This window comes from Schistocerca gregaria, chromosome 2 (assembly GCF_023897955.1).
Source record: "Schistocerca gregaria isolate iqSchGreg1 chromosome 2, iqSchGreg1.2, whole genome shotgun sequence".
NCBI lineage: Eukaryota > Metazoa > Arthropoda > Insecta > Orthoptera > Acrididae > Schistocerca > Schistocerca gregaria.
In genome coordinates, this window is record NC_064921.1 from 797,935,067 (window position 1) to 797,955,278 (window position 20,212).

General features: G+C 38.3%; 1 protein-coding gene across 1 annotated transcript in view; it reads left to right on the forward strand.

The window, feature by feature from the left end:
- LOC126335984 (dynein beta chain, ciliary-like) overlaps positions 1 to 20,212 on the forward strand; it is a 782,187-nt gene that overhangs the window by 661,208 nt on the left and 100,767 nt on the right. The window contains exons 44-46 of the mRNA XM_049999461.1: positions 6,202 to 6,921; positions 10,172 to 14,345; positions 14,453 to 14,871. Coding sequence (XP_049855418.1) covers positions 6,202 to 6,921; positions 10,172 to 14,345; positions 14,453 to 14,871 — 5,313 coding nt within the window. The remainder of the gene's footprint in view (positions 1 to 6,201; positions 6,922 to 10,171; positions 14,346 to 14,452; positions 14,872 to 20,212) is intronic.

The following is a 20,212-nucleotide window of genomic DNA, read 5'->3' on the forward strand; positions in this document are numbered from 1 at the left end:
GCATTCACTGTTCCTGCTGCCGATGAGATGTTTGTCCGCATTGGGCCGGTTGGCATGTTGGTTCTTTGGCTAGCAGCTGTCCCCCCAATGCACTTGGCTCTGTGATCTGGCATTGCACACTGTCAACAATGGTGATGTCACTCAAACATGCTAGTTGGTGGCCCACGGCACAGGAGATGTCGAATGACTGTAATATTCAAAACCTCCTCCAGCGTAGGGTCCTCAAGCTGAAGGGCACATTGACACGTCTCCTAATCTGGATCTGAATGAATGATCACGTATCTGGCACCTGCATATGACTCCTGATACTTAGCCATGACAAACTGACACCTATGACAGGCCATGAAGCTTAGATGCCCAGTTGCAATATGACTGCTGTGGCTGTTTATGACATTGGTAGAATTTAACATACAGAGTAATTTGTACACTTGTGATTATAGGTGGACAGCAAACTACACATATCATTAAAAGAAAAAAACAATGGTTATTTAGAGGAATTAACTGACACAGTTGTGATACATGTGAGGGTGTCCATGATAAGACATGACCTTTTGGACCTCCTTTTGAATCATTTGGAAAGCTGCAAAACATTGACGAAGCCACTTATTGTAAGTGTTCCATGGATTCATTGCAGAGTGGGAATGGTGGCAGATGAACAACTGGCAGTGGAGCCTGCATCAGTGAGGCTAACAAGTGTTCCAACATGGGCATATGCACCTGCTGTTGTTACAGAAGTTACTTGAGTCAAGCCTCAGTGGAAGAGCAAAATGGCAGAAATCCACAGAATTTGAAACACACAAAAGTTTGACCCTTGCCTGTCACCACTTGTGCTATAACTATGAACACAAGGAAACACATGGACATAAAAAGAAATACAAATTTATTGGGTCATGCAGTGGCGTAAACAGTACAGTGAAGGCAGAGTCACAAAGTGACGACAACAACAATAGCTCAGTGAAGGTAATTACAAGTCTCAAATACATAGACGACTTAGAGCCCAAAGCCCCATGTATAGCCTTTTGAAGATACTGTCTCCATCTTGTATCACTGCTTCATGTTGTGTACACACAGCAGTCCAAGTGGCTGCAGTTGGTGACAGTGCTGCCCTTGGCAGCCACCTCGGGTAGCTTTGGGCACGCCATTTGAATGCCAGTGCACACTGTGCTTTCCATAGTGGCCCAACTTGTGTCTTCTGTGGGCAGCAGGTTACTGCGAAAGTTTGGTAATTTTTTTTCCTACTTTTAAATGTATCTGTCACAAGTACTTGGACTTTTTTCTTGTGGAAGTGAATACTGTTCAGCCATTCTGTCTCCCTGTAACTTTAGTTTACTCAGAAGAGTATTCTTTTTGATAGAACTAACAGTCACTTTGCATGACAACAGCCAGTATCTAGATTGTCCGATAATAGTGAACTGCTGGTTTAGCCTCATTGCTGTGGAAACTATTTCAGTTTACCCTGAAACTGCCAGCACATAATATCCTTTATGTTACTTTGTGTGCTTGGTTGTACAGTATTGTTAAATCTGGGGAACATGGAAAGAACTCCATTACCTTTCTTTGGCATGTTCTGTAAGATTGTCTTCACTTTTCATATTTTTTCCTCCTGAGCTTCTGGAAGTTGCACATACCTCACCACAAGTGGCACTAATTTACTAAGTATACTAGTTGTTACTAAAGGACATATTATGCCCGAATGGTGAAAAAAATTGGCCAAGATGTAGAGAATAAGGAGGATGTAAAGAATACGTGAAATGAGTATTTTGAAGAACTCTTAAACCTGAATGGAGACCTGGATGATGAGGAACAAGCCAAGGGGGAAAAAGAGGAGGAGTAGCAAATAGAAAAAGACCTTACATAGGGCTATATGGAAGAGACATTGGGCAAGATGAAGGGAGGGAAGTCACCAGGTCTGGATGAGCTAAGTGTAGAGATAGTGAGAGCAGCGGGAGAGGTGGGGATACAGTGGCTATATCAAGAATTGAAAATTGTGTGGAGCCACGAGATGATCCCAGAAGACTGGAAGAAGGGAATAATTATCCCAATCTTAAGAATGGAAATAGAAAAGAGTGCAAGAACTATCCGGGAGTAACATTGATGAGTCATTGTGCAAAGATTTTTGAGAAAATTTTGGAAGCACAAATTCGGGCAAAATTAGAAGGAGAGATGAGAGAAGAGCAACATGGCTTCAGAACAGGAAGGTCCACGGTAGATCTAATTTTTGCTGCAAGACACTGCAGGAACAGCACTATGAATATGGAATAGATCTACTAATGACCTTCCTGGACATTGAAAAAGCATATGATAGTGCATGTATAAGCACAGTGTGGAAAGCCCTGGAAAACAGAGGAGTAGCAAAACAGATTAGTTGGAGGATAAGGGAAATGTACCAAGGAAATGTGAGCTGTGTGGAAGTAGAAGGAGAGAGATCAGCTTGGATTTAATAGAAGAATGGCTTGAGGCAGGGAAGTGCACTTTCACCATTACTCTTCATTGTAGTGATGGATGATATAATGAGTACAGTAGCACATGTCATTGGCGAAGGAAAGATGAAAGCTGTGGTGTTTGCATATGTTCTGATGATTTGGGGAAATAAGGAGGAGGAAGTACAAGATCAGTTAGACATATGGGAATGAACAGTACAAGAACATGGGATGAAATTTAGTATAAGTAAGATTGAGATGATTATCACAACAAGAACGAAGGAGGAAGGAACAACTGGAATAACAATTGGTGGGGAAAGATTGAGGAGAGTGGAGAGTTTCAAGTACCTAGGAAGCCTGATATAGGAAGATGGATAAAACGACAGAGAAGTAAATGAGTGGGGGAGAAAAGCAGAGGCATTTTGGAAGAGTGTCAGAAGCCCAATATGGAGCAAGGATGTAAAAATGTTATATACCAGTCATACTATGACCTGATCCTGGCATATGCTTCCAAAACCTAGGTTATGAAAGGAACAGAGAAAAGCAAAGTACAAGCTAGTGAGATGAAATTATTGAGGGACAGTATTGGAGTGACAAAGATAAACAGATTAAGAACTGATAGGATCAGAGAGTTAATGAACGTGGAACCATTACAGGAGGAGATGGAGAAATCAAGGCTTAGATGGTATGGGCATGTTAAGCAAATGGAGGAGGATACCCAGGAGGATACATGAGGTGAAACTGGAAGGAAAGAGACCAAGAGGAACACAGAGAGACAGATGGCTGAAAGGGGTGGAGAAATGCATCCAGAAGAAAGGAGAAGACTGGACCAAGGTGAAGATGGAAAGATGGTGGCAAGACAGTAGGTGACGGAGAGGCGTATGTTCCAAACAGTCTCAGCCAGAGGCTGGAAACTGTCCAAGATGATGATGATGATGACTAGTAGTTACTTCTTTTTCTCGTAATTGATCTTTACTTCTCACTCTGTACTTCTGTCATCTTTGATAGAAACTGGCACAGTACTTAGACCTCCTACTCTCTCTGACACCTTCCCCTTCGTCTTCATCTCTCCCATCCTTTCAACTAGTCTCGGACTGACCTATCCCTCTTTTTCAAGCTTCCCAAGAGTACCTCTCTGTCCTCCCTGAGAAACAAACTACTCCTTGATTAAAATTGACACTTCATGCATTGGAGTTAGTTTCCTCCAATCAGAGTGCTGAACATTCTACTTGAACTGTTCATCATTGCCAAACTGCGACAACAATTGGTCATTTCAATTTCAGTTCCTTGTGTGGCATTCTTTCGTAATGTATTTGCATCACGAGTCATGTATCTGACACTTTTATTTCGTATTTCATCATATGTGATAACCACACCACAAACAGCACACACACATAATGATGCTAATGAAATACTTATGTTTCATACACAGCACTAACTAAACATTACTGGATACTTCTGCATAAAATGCAGTTCAGCATCACGAATGTGGTTATTATAATCACAGAGATCAGCTTACATTAGATAAGCTTTGCACGACATTGTGGAAAGCCAGTTTTTGAAGGCTGCAATTCATCATTGCAACTGGGTGAAGCCAAAACTATAACAAGTTCAGTCAGCATTCTACTTTAGTGTAATAGTTAGAGTATTTGGAAGGTCATAGGTTTGAACCTCATCAAATGTTGTGATTTTTTTTTATTTCTAAATCTAATCAAAAGAGTTAAAGAGTTTGATTTTCACTTTTATTCAATTAATTGGTTTAAATGTAATTTCTTTTTAATTTCTATTTCTTTGCCACATCGCTTGATCTTTGTATTGACTTTTTTATTTGCTCTTATTGTTCTACCTATCATTCTTTTTTCATCTGAAATTTGCCTGTGTCATCTATAATCTGCAACTAAGTGCCAGCAAAGACTGCTCATCATCTGGTAACATGGCAGCTTTGTGTAGCCAGTGAGAGGATAGTTTCTGGTAACCAATGATAAGCATGAAGTTACAGTAGCTTTTAGCATTGAAAGTGAACATTTTCTGTCTTGAGTTTGCCCATAGAGGTTAGCTTTAATTGCCATGAACAGAGTGATTGTGATGTTAGCTTTGCCACAGATTGTTGACCATCACTTTCTTGGCTACATTACACATCACAAGGTTGTGGTTAGCTTTGGATGAGAATTTAAATTCAGGGCTACAAAATTCATCTCCTGCTGCTATTCAGTCATAAGTCACTTAAAACCAGCTTTTGACAGTGTATCTTGCATTTCTGACATACCTTGTGGTCGTCACGTCCAACATTGCCCCTCATTACATGTTAACAACATTTGTGAAGTGACTTGCCATGTTTGTGTGTTACCTACAACTGAGGGATACCCGGCAACTGATGTGGCCATACTGCAGTGGCAATCACAGATACCAACTATCAAGTAATTTTAAATGGATACTAGGTAGTTTTCTCTACTTTCGTATATCTCATTGGCAGTTCAGGAATTTGCTGTGTGAAGTAAATGCTGGCCAGTCATTCTGAAATTTTATGCATCTTCTAAAATAAACCTTCATTCAGATATAATAAGCTAACTGAACATTATTACTCTCAATAAAATTTATTGAGCTCCCGTGAGGTGTTGACTCAGTATTACTTGTTCATTCTCAAATGATAACTTCCTAATGTATGGTTGGTGGTCTCTTCCTTACATTTCCATGTTAATGGCTGTGATGTCAGTGGTGTTTGGCCCATTGACAAATAAGAAACTTTACATTCCACATTTCCGACATCTGCTTCAGCCTCACAATGACCGGTTCCTAAATTACACTTGGCTGTAAATTGCCATCTTAATTAAGATAATTTTCCAAAGACAAGTTATTAGCAAAAAATAATCTATGGAGGCACTTTCAATAAACATGACAGCTTACTATTCAGTACAGCTGGGGATACAGTTATCATGAGGCTGAAGCAGGCATGGTAGGTGCACCAGTTAAATATTATGTCATCTGATTCCACAGTCGGAAGTGGTGCAATATAAGGACAACTTCCCGACCAGTCTTAACATTATTACTATTATTCTGATTATTTTATGGAATTGTGTAACATGACTTAATGACCTAGTCTTGTGTCTATTTGTAAATGGTAGACCAGTAATGACTTAACATCTTTCCAATATATATGGCAATGAGTAGTTAAGAGAATGTAGTTTTGACCTTAGCAAACAAGTGAATTATATTGCATTAGTTAATATAATGCTTTACATGCATTTAGATGAAAATTCCAGTGGTCCTCCAAGTTTGGTTATTGTCTACTACTCCTGAAGGATACACAAGATGACTACACACAAGAAATCAATTAATTTCAGTTATGTTCGATGTTGTATAGCAACCACTGATCTACAGGAGCTAACAATTACAGAAATACACAATAATTTATAATGTGTAAAAGGGAGAAAGCCGTGTCATGGGACCTTGTTGTGGAAACAAGTGTTTTGAAAGCACAAGCTGCTGATACCTATCTTTGCCAGAGTTTGAACTTCCACTTTTTGTTGTTGCTCTGTTTAGCTGCTACTGAATGCCATATATTTTAATAATTAAGGTTTTTGTCATTCTTCTTGTTTGCATTCTAAGTAACTTTTTCATTCTTTATAACTAAAGAATATGAACTCTTCTTATTGTACACATAATGGACAGAGAGGTTAGCTATCATTCTAATTTTCTCTGTTCTATTATCATAATGAAAAATAATTGTGATAATATTGTTTATTTTTACAGAATGCTCAAGAACATGTTTTTCTTTTTGCAGTCATTCTTGGTATCCACAAATGAAACTACTAGAATACGTTATTTTATGGATCTATTGATGCAAAAGAGGTTACCTCTTATGCTTGTCGGAGTGTCTGGTTCAGGCAAAAGTGTTATTGTAGCTGATAAATTAGGAAGTCTGTCAGAGAACTATGTTATTACCAATGTACCTTTCAACTTTTATACAACATCCGAAATGCTACAGAAAGTTCTGGAAAAACCATTGGAGAAGAAAGCAGGACGCAACTTTGGACCACCTGGAAATAAGACAATGATTTATTTCATTGATGACATGAACATGCCAGAAGTGGATGCATATGGCACTGTGCAGCCTCATACATTAATACGGCAATATTTTGATTACTGCCATTGGTATGACCGTAACAAATTGACACTTAAGGACATTCACAACTGTCAGTACGTCTCATGCATGAACCCAACATCAGGAAGCTTTACGATCAATCCTAGACTTCAGCGACATTTCTGTGTCTTTGCAGTGAATTTTCCATCTGATGAACCACTGTTTCACATCTATCACTCAATCCTCAGTCAACACTTGGTAAATCCAATACTTAAATTCAGCAACAATGTCTGCAAGATTTCATCAGCACTAGTGAAAGCAGCACTGGCGTTACACCAAAAAATGGCAGCAATGTTTCTTCCTACGGCCTTAAAATTTCATTACATCTTCAATCTTCGAGACTTATCAAATATTTTTCAGGTAAGATTAAAAACATTTTATTCTCTTGACTGCATTTGAAATTTATATTTTATGTATAATTGATCTATTGTAGTATAAGAACTGTGAAGAAAATTTCTTTAAAGGTTGCACAATTTTCAGTAAAGATGGTGAACTTTACATTAATGTTAATAAAATAGAAAGAAACTTCCACATGGAAAAAATATATTAAAAACAAAGATTCCAAGACTTACCAAGCGAAAGAGCCGGTAGACAGGCACAATAAAATAACACACAAACACACACACACACACACACAAAATTTCGAGCTTTCGCAACCGGCGGCTGCTTCGTCAGGAAAGAGGGAAGGAAGAGGAAAGATGAAAGGATGCGAGTTTTGAGGGAGAGGGTAAGGAGTCATTCCAATCCCGGGAGCGGAAAGACTTACCTTAGGGGGAAAAAAGGATAGGTCTTGGAATTTTTGTTTTTACATTAATGATAACAACATATGTTGCTGAGCTTTTGGTACACCCACTAAATTACCAACTAATTGGACACAATCCAAGATCCACCCTCCCAGCTTCTCTTGTGCCAGTGCATCTCTTCTAATTTGCAGACGTCACAGTTCCCTCACACACCTTGCAGAATCAACATCCCCTGCAGAAAGTATATTGTGGGGAAATGGCGTAGCCTCAGCGCAGGGTTTCTTTCCAGAATGAATCTTGTGTATGTTTTCATTCATTATTCTCCTACTTTAAATAAATTTGAATGAGTTATGACATGTTGAATATTTGTCATTAAAAATAGATACTTTGACGTAATGGATTTTAAAGTTTCACTTTATTACCATTGTTTAATTGGACATATTTAGAAACAGTTTCTGCGTATATTTTACCTTTTGAATGTCCTTTGCCAAATGGTACAGAGTTTTTCAAATTAACATTACATTTCACAAGGTTAACTTCTTCAGACCTATAGCACATTGCAATGTTCGCAAATTTAAAACCAAATAAATTGGCCCCAAATTGAGAGAAATTAGTGAACTCTGTGCTGCTTTCTTTTGACAAAGTATTTATTCTTTTATTCTGTGTTATGGCCAACTGCATGTTGGCAACATCTGTAGGCATTTATAACTCTGATATAAAAAGCATCCACTTATCTTGTTTGGTATCATTGTAATGACAAAATATTCTTCCTTTATACAAAACTACTCTGAGCCCAATAAAATGCCTCTAAAATTTTGGTGAATGCTATTTTGTGAAACATTGCATACACAGCCGAGAGATTTTGAAAAGCAGTCTCTTATGTTACCAGTGTTATTTTCCCATAAAAACAAGAGGTCCATTTTCAGAAGACTGATGTCAGTTGCATTTAACAGTATTATTGACTGTTGTTGGGTTCAAACTACTTTCAAATCGATATGAGCATGTACAGAATGACGTAAATTTACAGATATTATCAAATGTTTCTGCTTGTACTGAAAATTTTATTTCTTTTACAAGGGGTCCCTTTTCTCTTCCTAACTCATGTATCTTGATCAGTGAATGCTAAGTACTATTCTGGTTGCCATTAGTTGAGTGTGGATACAAGAAACATGGACTTCTTCTCTGCATCAGTAGAGCACCCTGGAAGGCAGTGGTTGAGTACAGTATAGAAATATCATGAAACAGATATGACAGTGCTTTTCTGTTTTTGATAAAACAAAAATGTAATACAACAAATATTTGATTCTTACCAGTAAACTCATAATTCGGAACGGGAATGTAAATCTCAATTTGATAGTTCTTACTGACAGCTCAGAATACTGTTTGCATTACAGTTCTCATTTATCTTCCAAACTCTATACTGTCATTTGTTTTAGGAAGTCATTTATTTCTGGGATGACATGCTTGTCCAAAGATGACTACCGGTAGTGACACACAGAACTTCAATATCACACCCACTCAGTTACTTCCTCTTCTGAAGTTACTGCATCCACAGTGCAACCTTTAAAATGCATGTCATCTCTCAACTTGGCTTGCCACATTAAAATAAATAAGAGATTATCACAGTAGTCATGCTTTTCTTTGTGATAACTTATTGTACTGTTTTATCGGTAACAAGTCTCATTCATCGGAAGGTATTGTGTCTGATACACAGTTCTAAAGGAAATGGCAGGAAGACTGGGTTTAATGTCCTGTCAATATTGAGGTCATTAGAGATGGAGCAAAAGCTTGGATTGTGTCAAGAGTGGGGAAGGAAACTGGCCATGTCCTTTAAAAGGAACCATCCTGGAATGTGCTTGGAGTGGGAATAAAAAGAAGAAGAAGAAGAAGAAAGAAAGAAAACTTAAATCTGGATGACTGGACACAGATTTGAACTGTCATCCTCCCAAATGCAAGTCCAGTGTGCTAACCGCTGTGCCGTCTCGCTCAGTCATATACTGTTCTAATCTGGTAGGAAGTTTCAAAACAGTCCTCATTCTGTGGTAGAGTGAAAAATTCATTCTGAATGTTTAACTTGACTCATTCCACATCCCTGAAGCAAGGGATGGGGACGAGATGTGATAGCAGGTTAGGGGTGAAGAAAGGTGCTAATGCTTCCTGTGGGAGCATGCATCGATGGAATAGTAAGGTGCTAGGTGCCACAACAAGAGACTGATCTTTGAGGGATGCAAGGAAAGAAATAGGCTGGTGGAAGGCAGAGACTGGCAAAAGTGGATGCCAGGGAGGTTATAGGAATGAAGGGAGGTTTCCCACCTGCAGGGAGGTTTCTCACCTGCTCTATTCAGAAAAGCTTGGTGTTGTGGGAAGAATCCAGATGACACAGGTTGTGAAGCAGTTAATGAAGTCAATCCCAGAGAATTCCAGGGTTTCCCACCGTGTCCCTGCACCCTTTCAAAGGTAGCGCTGATGTCATCATCTCAGCTTTACCCTGCCAACCCTCACCCTCTTCGCCCCACATCTCTTCTTTACCCCCCCCCCCCCCCCCCCCCAGCCTTCAACTACCCACTCCAGCAAAGCTCTCTGCGCATCTCAGGCTCAGATGCAGTCAGGCCCTAGTGGCACACACAGGCAGCACTATTTGTCATTTGTGTAGGTGGCCTCCTTGGCAAGCAATCTTTTCTTGGAATGGTGGATGGACCTTGTGACCTCTATTCTCTAGCTAGGAGTGTCCTTCCTCTAGCTAGGAGTGTCCTTCCTTGTCCTGTTTCATTTCATTGCATTATTACCCCTTTTATTCTCCAGCTATTTATAAGATATTGTTAGTACAAGATTTCAGTGCTAATTTTTGTTGCAATTTGTGTTTTCAGGCAATGCTCTTCACTGTTGCTGATTGTTTGCCGAATCAAAATGAACTGATACGGCTGTGGATGCATGAAGCAACTCGTGTGTATGGAGATAAACTTGTGGACAATAGTGATATTGAAAGCTTTAACAAAATACTACATGACATTGTTAAGAAATCATTTGAAGAACTAGACGAAAGTGTATTTCATAAACCACTTATATTTTGTCATTTCGCAGATGGTATTGGAGAAAGCAAATACATGCCTGTGAAAGACTGGAATGTACTGAGAAGATTACTTGAAGATGCTTTGGCACAGTATAATGATCTTGTAGCTGCCATGAACTTGGTTATGTTTGAGGATGCAATGCATCATGTGTGTCGTATAAATCGCATATTGGAATCTCCAAGAGGAAATGCCCTTCTTGTTGGAGTAGGTGGAAGTGGAAAACAATCATTATCTCGTCTTTCAGCATTTATTTCATCTCTTGAAGTCTTCCAGATCCAGTTACGGAAAGGATATGCAATTAATGACATGAAATCAGATTTGGGAAATCTGTATTACAAAGCTGGCTTGAAAAGTGTGGGGATAATGTTTCTGATGACTGATTCACAAGTGGCTGAAGAGAAGTTCTTAGTTCTTGTGAATGACATGCTAGCATCTGGAGAGATTCCAGAATTGTTTTCTGATGATGAAGTAGAAAATATTGTTTCTGGATTAAGAAATGAAGTTAAAGCATCAGGTTCTATTGATAACAAAGAAAACTGTTGGAAGTTTTTTATCGATCGTGTTCGCCGACAGCTAAAGGTGGTATTGTGTTTTTCTCCAGTTGGATCTACATTACGTGTAAGGGCTCGTAAGTTCCCAGCAATTGTGAACTGCACATCTGTTAATTGGTTTCATGAATGGCCACAGAAGGCATTAGAATCCGTATCAGAACGTTTTCTGTCAGAAATTTCTGTACTACCTTCAAAGCTACACAAGTCTGTGTCTCTTTTCATGGCTTACGTGCACACAGTTGTGAATGAAATGTCACTCACTTATTTACAAAATGAACGTCGCTATAATTACACTACACCTAAATCATTTTTAGAACAGATCAGTTTGTATTCAAAACTTCTGCACGAAAAAACTGCTGAGCTACAAGCTCGTATTTATCGTTTAACAAATGGTCTGGAAAAATTAGCTTGCACTGCTCAACAAGTGGATGGTCTGAAAGAAGTCCTAGCAAATCAGCAGGTGACTCTTAAAGAAAAGAATGACGCTGCTGACAAATTAATACAAGTTATTGGGGTTGAAACAGAGAAGGTGTCTAAGGAAAAGGCAATTGCTGCTGAGGAAGAAAGAAAGGTAAGAATAATTGAAGAAGATGTGAGCCAAAAGCAAAAAATGTGTGAGGAAGATTTGATGAAGGCTGAACCTGCACTTGTTGCTGCTCAAGAAGCATTGAATACATTGAATAAAAGTAACCTTACAGAACTTAAATCATTTGGAGCACCACCGCCAGCAGTGGTCAATGTTACTGCTGCTGTCATGGTCCTGTTTGCGCCAAAAGGTAGAATCCCTAAAGATAGAAGCTGGAAAGCATGTAAAGTTATGATGGCAAAGGTTGATTCTTTTCTAGACAGTTTAATACACTATGACAAGGAAAACATCCACCCTGAGGTAATTAAAGCTTTGCAACCATACCTTCAAGACCCAGAATTTGTACCTGAAAACATACAGGGCAAGTCACTTGCCGCTGCAGGTCTCTGTGCTTGGGTTATAAACATCATGAAATTCTATGAAGTTTATGTTGTTGTTGAGCCAAAGAGACGTGCACTGAACCAAGCCAATGCAGAGCTAGCTGCAGCTAGGGAACGATTAAATTCCCTGAAAGACCAATTGAATTCCCTTGAAGCCAAGTTGGCAACATTAACACATGAATTTGAAGAAGCTGTTGCTGAAAAAGTAAAATGCCAGCAGGAAGCTGATTCTACTTCACTCACTATTGACTTAGCAAATCGTCTTGTTAATGGCCTAGGATCAGAGAACATTCGCTGGAGAGAAAGTGTGGCTTCTCTTAAACAAGCTGGAAACATGCTGCCTGGTGACGTTCTTTTGGTAACAGCATTTATTTCTTATGTTGGTTGCTTCACTCGGAAATACAGAATTGACCTACAAGAAAAATATTGGCTTCCGTATCTGAAAAAGCTAGATCCACAAATTCCGCTTACACTGGATGTGGATCCCTTGACTCTACTAACTGACGATGCTCAGATTGCCAAGTGGAACAATGAAGGCCTACCAAGTGATCGAATGTCTGCAGAAAATGCAACAATTTTGACTAATTCAACTCGTTGGCCACTTATGATAGATCCACAGCTCCAAGGAATTAAGTGGATCAAAAATAAATATGGAGAAAGCCTAAAAATTGTTCGCTTAGGGCAGAAAATGTATCTTGAAGTGATTGAAGGGGCTCTGTCAAATGGGGACACTGTATTGATTGAAAATATTGGTGAATCAATTGATGCTGTTCTGGATCCGTTATTGAGTCGAAATCTGATAAAGAAAGGAAAAGCTATAAAAATTGGTGACAGGGAAGTTGATTATAATCCAAACTTTCGACTAATTTTGCACACCAAGTTGGCAAATCCTCATTATAAACCTGAAATGCAAGCACAAACAACTCTGATTAATTTTACTGTTACAAGAGATGGATTAGAAGAACAGCTCTTAGCGGAGGTTGTAAAAGCTGAACGCCCAGATCTAGAGAAACTGAAGGCTGATCTCACTAAGCAACAGAATGACTTCAAAATTACACTTAAAATGCTTGAAGATGACCTTCTGCATAGGTTAGCTTCTGCAGGAGAAAATATTTTGAAGGACACAGCCCTAGTGATAAATCTGGAGACCACAAAGAAGACTGCAGCAGAAATTGAGATAAAAGTTTCTGAAGCTAAGGTAACTTCTGTTCAGATTGACGAAGCCAGAGAACAGTACCGCTCAGCAGCTACAAGAGCATCACTGCTGTACTTTATTTTGAATGACCTGCACAAAATAAATCCAATATACCAGTTTTCACTGAAGGCTTTCAGTGTTGTCTTTTATAATGCAATGATGTGTGCACGAAAAGATGATAACATTCAGAAAAGGGTATTCAATCTCATTGACAGTATAACATTTGGTGTTTATATGTATACAAGTCGGGGACTTTTTGAATGTGACAAATTAATTTTTATGGCTCAGATGGCTATTCAGATTCTTTTAATGGATAATGAGATAGACCCAGCAGAACTTGACTTTTTGTTACGATACCCAGCAAACCCTAATGTTACCAGTCCTGTTGATTTTCTTACTAATCTGAGCTGGGGTGGGATCAAGACACTTTCTGCAATGGACGAATTCAGAAATCTCGACCGTGACATAGAAGCTTCAGTGAAGCGATGGAAGAAATTTGTGGAATCAGAAACACCTGAGAGAGAGAAGTTTCCCCAGGAGTGGAAGAACAAGTCAGCATTGCAACGGTTATGTATGTTGAGAGCTTTGAGGCCTGACAGAATGACATATGCTATGAGAGTATTTATTGAAGAAAAATTAGGCAGCAAGTACATTGAATCATGGACTATTGAATTTTCAAAATCATATGAAGAAATGAGTTCAAGCACACCAGTGTTCTTTATATTGTCACCAGGCGTTGATCCACTAAAAGATGTAGAAAAAGTTGGAAGAAAACTTGGCTTTACATTTGATAAACACAATTTTCACAATGTCTCTTTGGGTCAAGGCCAGGAAGTTGTTGCTGAGGAAGCAATGGACATTGCTGCTAGGGAAGGGCATTGGGTTATACTACAGAATATTCATCTCGTCAAGAACTGGTTGCCATACTTGGAGAAAAAAATGGAACATTGTGCTGAAATAGCACATCCCAACTTTCGCCTTTTCATGAGTGCAGAGCCATCACCTGATCCAGCTTTCCACATTATCCCTCAAGGAATTCTGGAGTCTTCAATAAAAATTACTAATGAGCCACCTACAGGAATGCTTGCAAATCTTCATAAAGCCCTTGATAATTTTTCACAGGAGACACTTGAGATGAGCACAAAAGAAGCAGAATTTAAAGCTATATTATTTTCTCTCTGTTACTTCCACGCAGTAATAGCAGAACGTCGAAAATTTGGGCCACAAGGCTGGAACAGAATTTATCCTTTCAATGTTGGTAAGCTTTGTTCTGAAAACATGAATTTTGCTTTCCTGAAGTGTGTTTTCCAGTGTTTCTTTTTTTACTTACTTATTGTGTGTTTTGAAACATAGTTATTTTTACAGGTGATTTGACAATAAGTGTGAATGTCCTTTATAACTATCTTGAGAATAGTGCAAAAGTACCATGGGAAGATCTTCGTTATCTGTTTGGAGAAATAATGTATGGGGGTCATATTACCGATGACTGGGACCGTCACTTGTGTCGAACATACCTTTCAGAGTACCTACGACCAGAGCTCCTTGATGGTGACCTCTCTTTGGCACCTGGTTTCCTAGCACCTCCAAATACAGATTTACAAGGTTATCATAATTACATTGATGCTTACCTGCCAGCAGAGACGCCATATTTGTATGGGCTACATCCAAATGCAGAAATAGGTTTCCTGACTACCACATCAGAGACCTTGTTTCGTACAGTTTTAGAAATGCAACCTCGTGAGGCTGGAGCATGCGGTACAAGCACTCTTACACGAGAAGAAAAGGTAAGATAGTACATAGAAACATTAACTGCATTTTGGCTTTGTGCCCTATTCTAGTCTCCACTGCAGTCTAGAATCTTTATTTGCCATTGATCACATGCAATGAAGAGACTTCATTGCTTAAATTACAGACATACAGAGTACACTTTGCATTTTAAAATATTGTATTAACACTACTTACATCAAAGTATTATATGTTATAAAATGGATTTTCTGACAATCAATTATACAGTTTAATTTAAGGTGACATGGTAATTTTTAAAAAACTTTCAGGAAGCTGATTGTGGACAAGTTGGTCATTTTAAATATCAGCCTTTGAATTAGAATACCACTTGTCCTTTTGCGTTTGTTGTGTAGGTGAATATTTTCTGAAAGTTATTCATGTACATACCCAGCTTTGGAAATAGAGAATTGCATGTGGAGACTTAAGTCAACCATGATGCAGGGTTCCTTACTCAGGTACAAAGGAAGATATAAAACAATTTTGAGAGAGTAATAAAACAGCCAAGAGAACTGCTAATAGTAAGCTTATCCTTGAAGCAAGTAAGAAATCAAAAGTCATCTCATCAATCAACAAAATCTAAGTTAGTAGTAGATGGTTAGTTGGTGAAACCATTATGAATCTCATAGATATCTGTGAAGTGCAGGCAATTTATTGATTCCAGTGGAGTAGAGAATGCTTTCACTCCATACATTTATCCTGACACCAACAAGAAAGTTCTGCTAATATCAGATTTAAAACTATACCTTGTAAAAATGTGATTAACATAATAAATCTGAATTAAGATGGACTGGAATAAAATAATAATAATAATAATAATAATAATAATAATATCAACAAAAGCAAAATGAGGATAATGGAATGTAATCGAATTAAGTTGGGTGATGCTGAGGGAATTAGATTAGGAAATGAGACACTTAAAGTAGTAAAAGAGTTTTGCTATTTGGGGAGCAAAATAACTAATGATGGTAGAAGTAGAGAGGATATAAAATGTAGACTGGCAATGGCAAGGAAAGCGTTTATGAAGAAGAGAAATTTGTTAACATCGAGTATAGATTTAAGTGTCAGGAAGACATTTCTGAAAGTATTTGTATGGAGTGTAGCCACGTATGGAAGTGAAACATGGGCGATAAATAGTTTGAACAAGAAGAGAACAGAAGCTTTCGAAATGTGGTGCTACAGAAGAATGCTGAAGATTAGATGGGTAGATCACATAACTAATGAGGAAGTATTGAATAGGATTGGGGAGAAGAGAAGCTTGTGGCACAACTTGACCAGAAGAAGGGATCGGTTGGTAGGACATCTTCTGAGGCATCAAGGGATCACCAATTTAGTATTACAGGGCAGCGTGGAGGGTAAAAATCGTAGAGGGAGACCAAGAGATGAATACACTAAGCAGCGTCGGAAGGATGTAGGGTGCAGTATTTACTTGGAGATAAAGAAGCTCGCACAGGATAGAGTAGCATGGAGAGCTGCATCAAACCAGTCTCAGGACTGAAGACAACAACAACAACAACAACAACAACAACAACAACAATAATAATAATAATAATATGTATGTTCTGCCAGTCGTAAAAGGTGACAAAAAGAACAAACCACTAATAGGGCTAACCCCCCTTTTAGTGTGATTAGTTGGTTCAGGACACAACTAAAGAAGCCTCGGACAAGCACCGTCATGGTCGGGGACGACGCTTGAACCCTATGCCCGCCCACAATGGTAACGACGCTGCTAGTCAACTGGAAAATGATTTAAATCCAAATAGAGGTGTTTTGCAGGATATGCTTCCTGCAACCACCCTAGAAGGAAAACAAAGACAGAGGATGAGATGGTCAGATGAAGTTAATCAACACCTCATGTTCTGTTATTACCAAGCAACAAACCTAGGAACCAACACAACTGGATACAGATCACAGAATTAAAATTTTTAACAGAACAACGACTAGCTGATCAGATCCGTGTAATAATAAAAAATAACAGGATACCCCAGTCAGAATTAGAAAACATCAAACAACAAATACTGGAACAAAATAATGTGCAATCAGAAGAAGAAGAAAATACAGTAATGGACTCAAATATCCCAGAGCAAACAAACAAAGAACAACACACATCAATTAAACAATCAGAGGGAAACGAAATCTTAAGACTGCCACCAGAACGAGCTCAAATAGAACACGAAGTGACACACATGTTAGATATAGAAGAAAAATTTCAGCTGACATATATAGAATACAAAGACACAAATACAGACATTAGACCATTCTTGCATAGACCGCCAAATAACCCACAAGTCGAAACAACAATAAAAACTATAAACACAATCATACACAACAAAATAAATGAAAACACAACTATGGAAGAGTTACAACTTCTGGTTTATATAGGAGCACTCACTACACTAAATATACACCCTAGGCAGAGATCAGAACCAACCAACACACAGAAGAAACCCACAAAACCAGCATGGCAACACAGGCTACAGATCAGAATAGAAAAACTGAGAAAAGACATTGGACAGCTAACACAATTTATAAGGCATCAAATGTCAGAAAAAAACGAAAAAGGTTAGGTAAAATCTCACAACAAGAAGCGATAGAGCAATTAGATGAAAAAAAGCAGAAATTACAAGCATTGGCCAAACTACTTAGAAAGTACAAAAAAAAGTGAAAATAGAAGGAAACAAAACCAAACATTCAACACAAACCAAAAGAAATTTTACCAGACAATAGATAACACACACATTAAAATAGACAATCCACCAAACATTACAGACATGGAACACTTCTGGAGCAACATATAGTCAAACCCAGTACAACATAACAGGCATGCACAGTGGATAGAAGCAGAAACAGACACATACAAGATGATACCACAAATGCCTGAAGTGATAATTTTGCAACATGAAGTCACCAAAGCAATTAATTCTACTCACAATTGGAAAGCCCCTGGAAAAGATAAAATAGCAAATTTCTGGCTAAAGAAGTTCACCTCAACACATTCACATCTAACAGTTACATTGCAGACCCATACACGTTCCCTGATACACTTACACATGGAATAACTTATATGAAACCTAAAGATCAAGCAGACACAGTAAACCCAGCTAAATACCGCCCCATAACATGCCTACCAACAATATACAAAATATTAACTTCTGTCATTACACAGAAATTAATGACACATACAATACAGAATAAAATTATAAATGAAGAACAAAAGGCTGTTTCAAAGGAGCACGAGGATGTAAAGAGCAACTGATAATAGATGCAAAGGTGACATATCAAGCTAAAACTAAACAAAGGTTGCTACACTACGCATACATTGATTACCGAAAAGTTTTTGATAGTGTACCCCACTCATGGTTACTACAAATATTGGAAATATACAAAGTAGATCCTAAACTGATACAGTTCCTAAACATAGTAATGGAAAATTGGAAAACCACACTTAATATTCAAACAAATTCAAATAATATCACATCACAGCCAATACAGATTATGCGTAGAATATACCAAGGAGTCTCATTAAGTCCTTTCTGGTTCTGCCTTGCTCTGAACCCACTATCCAACATGCTAAATAATACAAATTATAGATACAATATTACTGGAACATACCCACACAAAATCACATATTTGCTATACATGGATGATCTAAAACTACTGGCAGCAACAAATCAACAACTCAACCAATTACTAAACATAACAGAAGTATTCAGCAATGATATAAATATGGCTTTTGAAACAGACAAATGTAAGAAAAATAGCATAGTCAAGGGAAAACACACTAAACAAGAAGATTACATATTAGATAACCACAGTGACTGCATAGAAGCGATGTAAAAAATAGATGCCTATAAATATCTAGGATACAGACAAAAAATAGGAATAGATAATACAAATATTAAAGAAGAACTAAAAGGAAAATATAGACAAAGACTAACAAAAATACTGAAAACAGAATTGACAGCAAGAAACAAAACAAAAGCTATAAATACTTATGCTGTACCAATATTGACCTACTCATTTGGATTAGTGAAATGGAGTAACACAGACCTAGAAGCACTCAATATACTTACACGATCACAATGCCACAAATATAGAATACATCACATACTTCAGCAACAGAAAGATTCACATTAAGCAGAAAGTAAGGAGGACGGGGATTTATCGACATAAAAAACCTACATTATGGACAGTAAATAAAATAGAAAGAAACTTCCACATGGGAAAAATATATTAAAAACAAAGACTCCAAGACCTACCAAGCGGGAAAGCGCCGGCAGACAGGCACAATGAACAAAACACACAAACACACACACAGAATTACTAGCCCTCGCAACCGATGGTTGCTTCTTCAGGAAGGAGAGGGAAAGACGAAAGGATGTGGGTTTTAAGGGAGACGGCAAGGAGCCACTCCAATCCCGGGAGCGGAAAGACTCCCCTTAGGGGGAACAAAAGGACAGGTGTACACCCGCGCACACACACACACACGCAGTGTGCGTGTGTGTGTGTGTCCGCGGGTGTACACCTGTCCTTTTTTCCCCCTAAGGGGAGTCTTTCCGCTCCCGGGATTGGAGTGGCTCCTTGCCGTCTCCCTTAAAACCCACATCCTTTCGTCTTTCCCTCTCCTTCCTGAAGAAGCAACCATCGGTTGTGAGGGCTAGTAATTCTGTGTGTGTGTTTGTGTGTCTTGTTCATTGTGCCTGTCTGCCAGCGCTTTCCCGCTTGGTAGGTCTTGGAGTCTTTGTTTTTAATATACTACATTATGGACAGGTAGACAATTTAAGAAAATTCTTTCTAGAACGAGCAGAAACTAGCGAAATACACAAAGCAATCACTCATATAAATACATCGGCTACACCACTGCAATTTCATAACCACTTCTACAACCCTTTAGATCACATAACATCAACAGATATACGAAGAAAGTAAATTGGAAAAAGAAAACACTACATGACAAGCACCCGCATCATCTAACACAGCCACACATCGATCAAGATGCATCCAACACATGGCTAAGAAAAGGCAATATATACAGTGTGACGGAAGGATTCATGATTGCAATACAGGATCAAACAATAAACACCAGATATTACAGCAAGCATATTATTAAAGATCCCAATACTACAACAGATAAATGCACACTTTGCAAACAACAAATAGAAACAGTAGATCACATCACAAGCGGATGTACAATACTAGCAAATACAGAATACCCCAGAAGACATGACAATGTAGCAAAAATAATACATCAACAACTTGCCATACAACATAAACTAATAAAACAACATGTTCCCACAAACAAGTATGCACCACAAAATGTACTGGATAATGATGAATACAAAT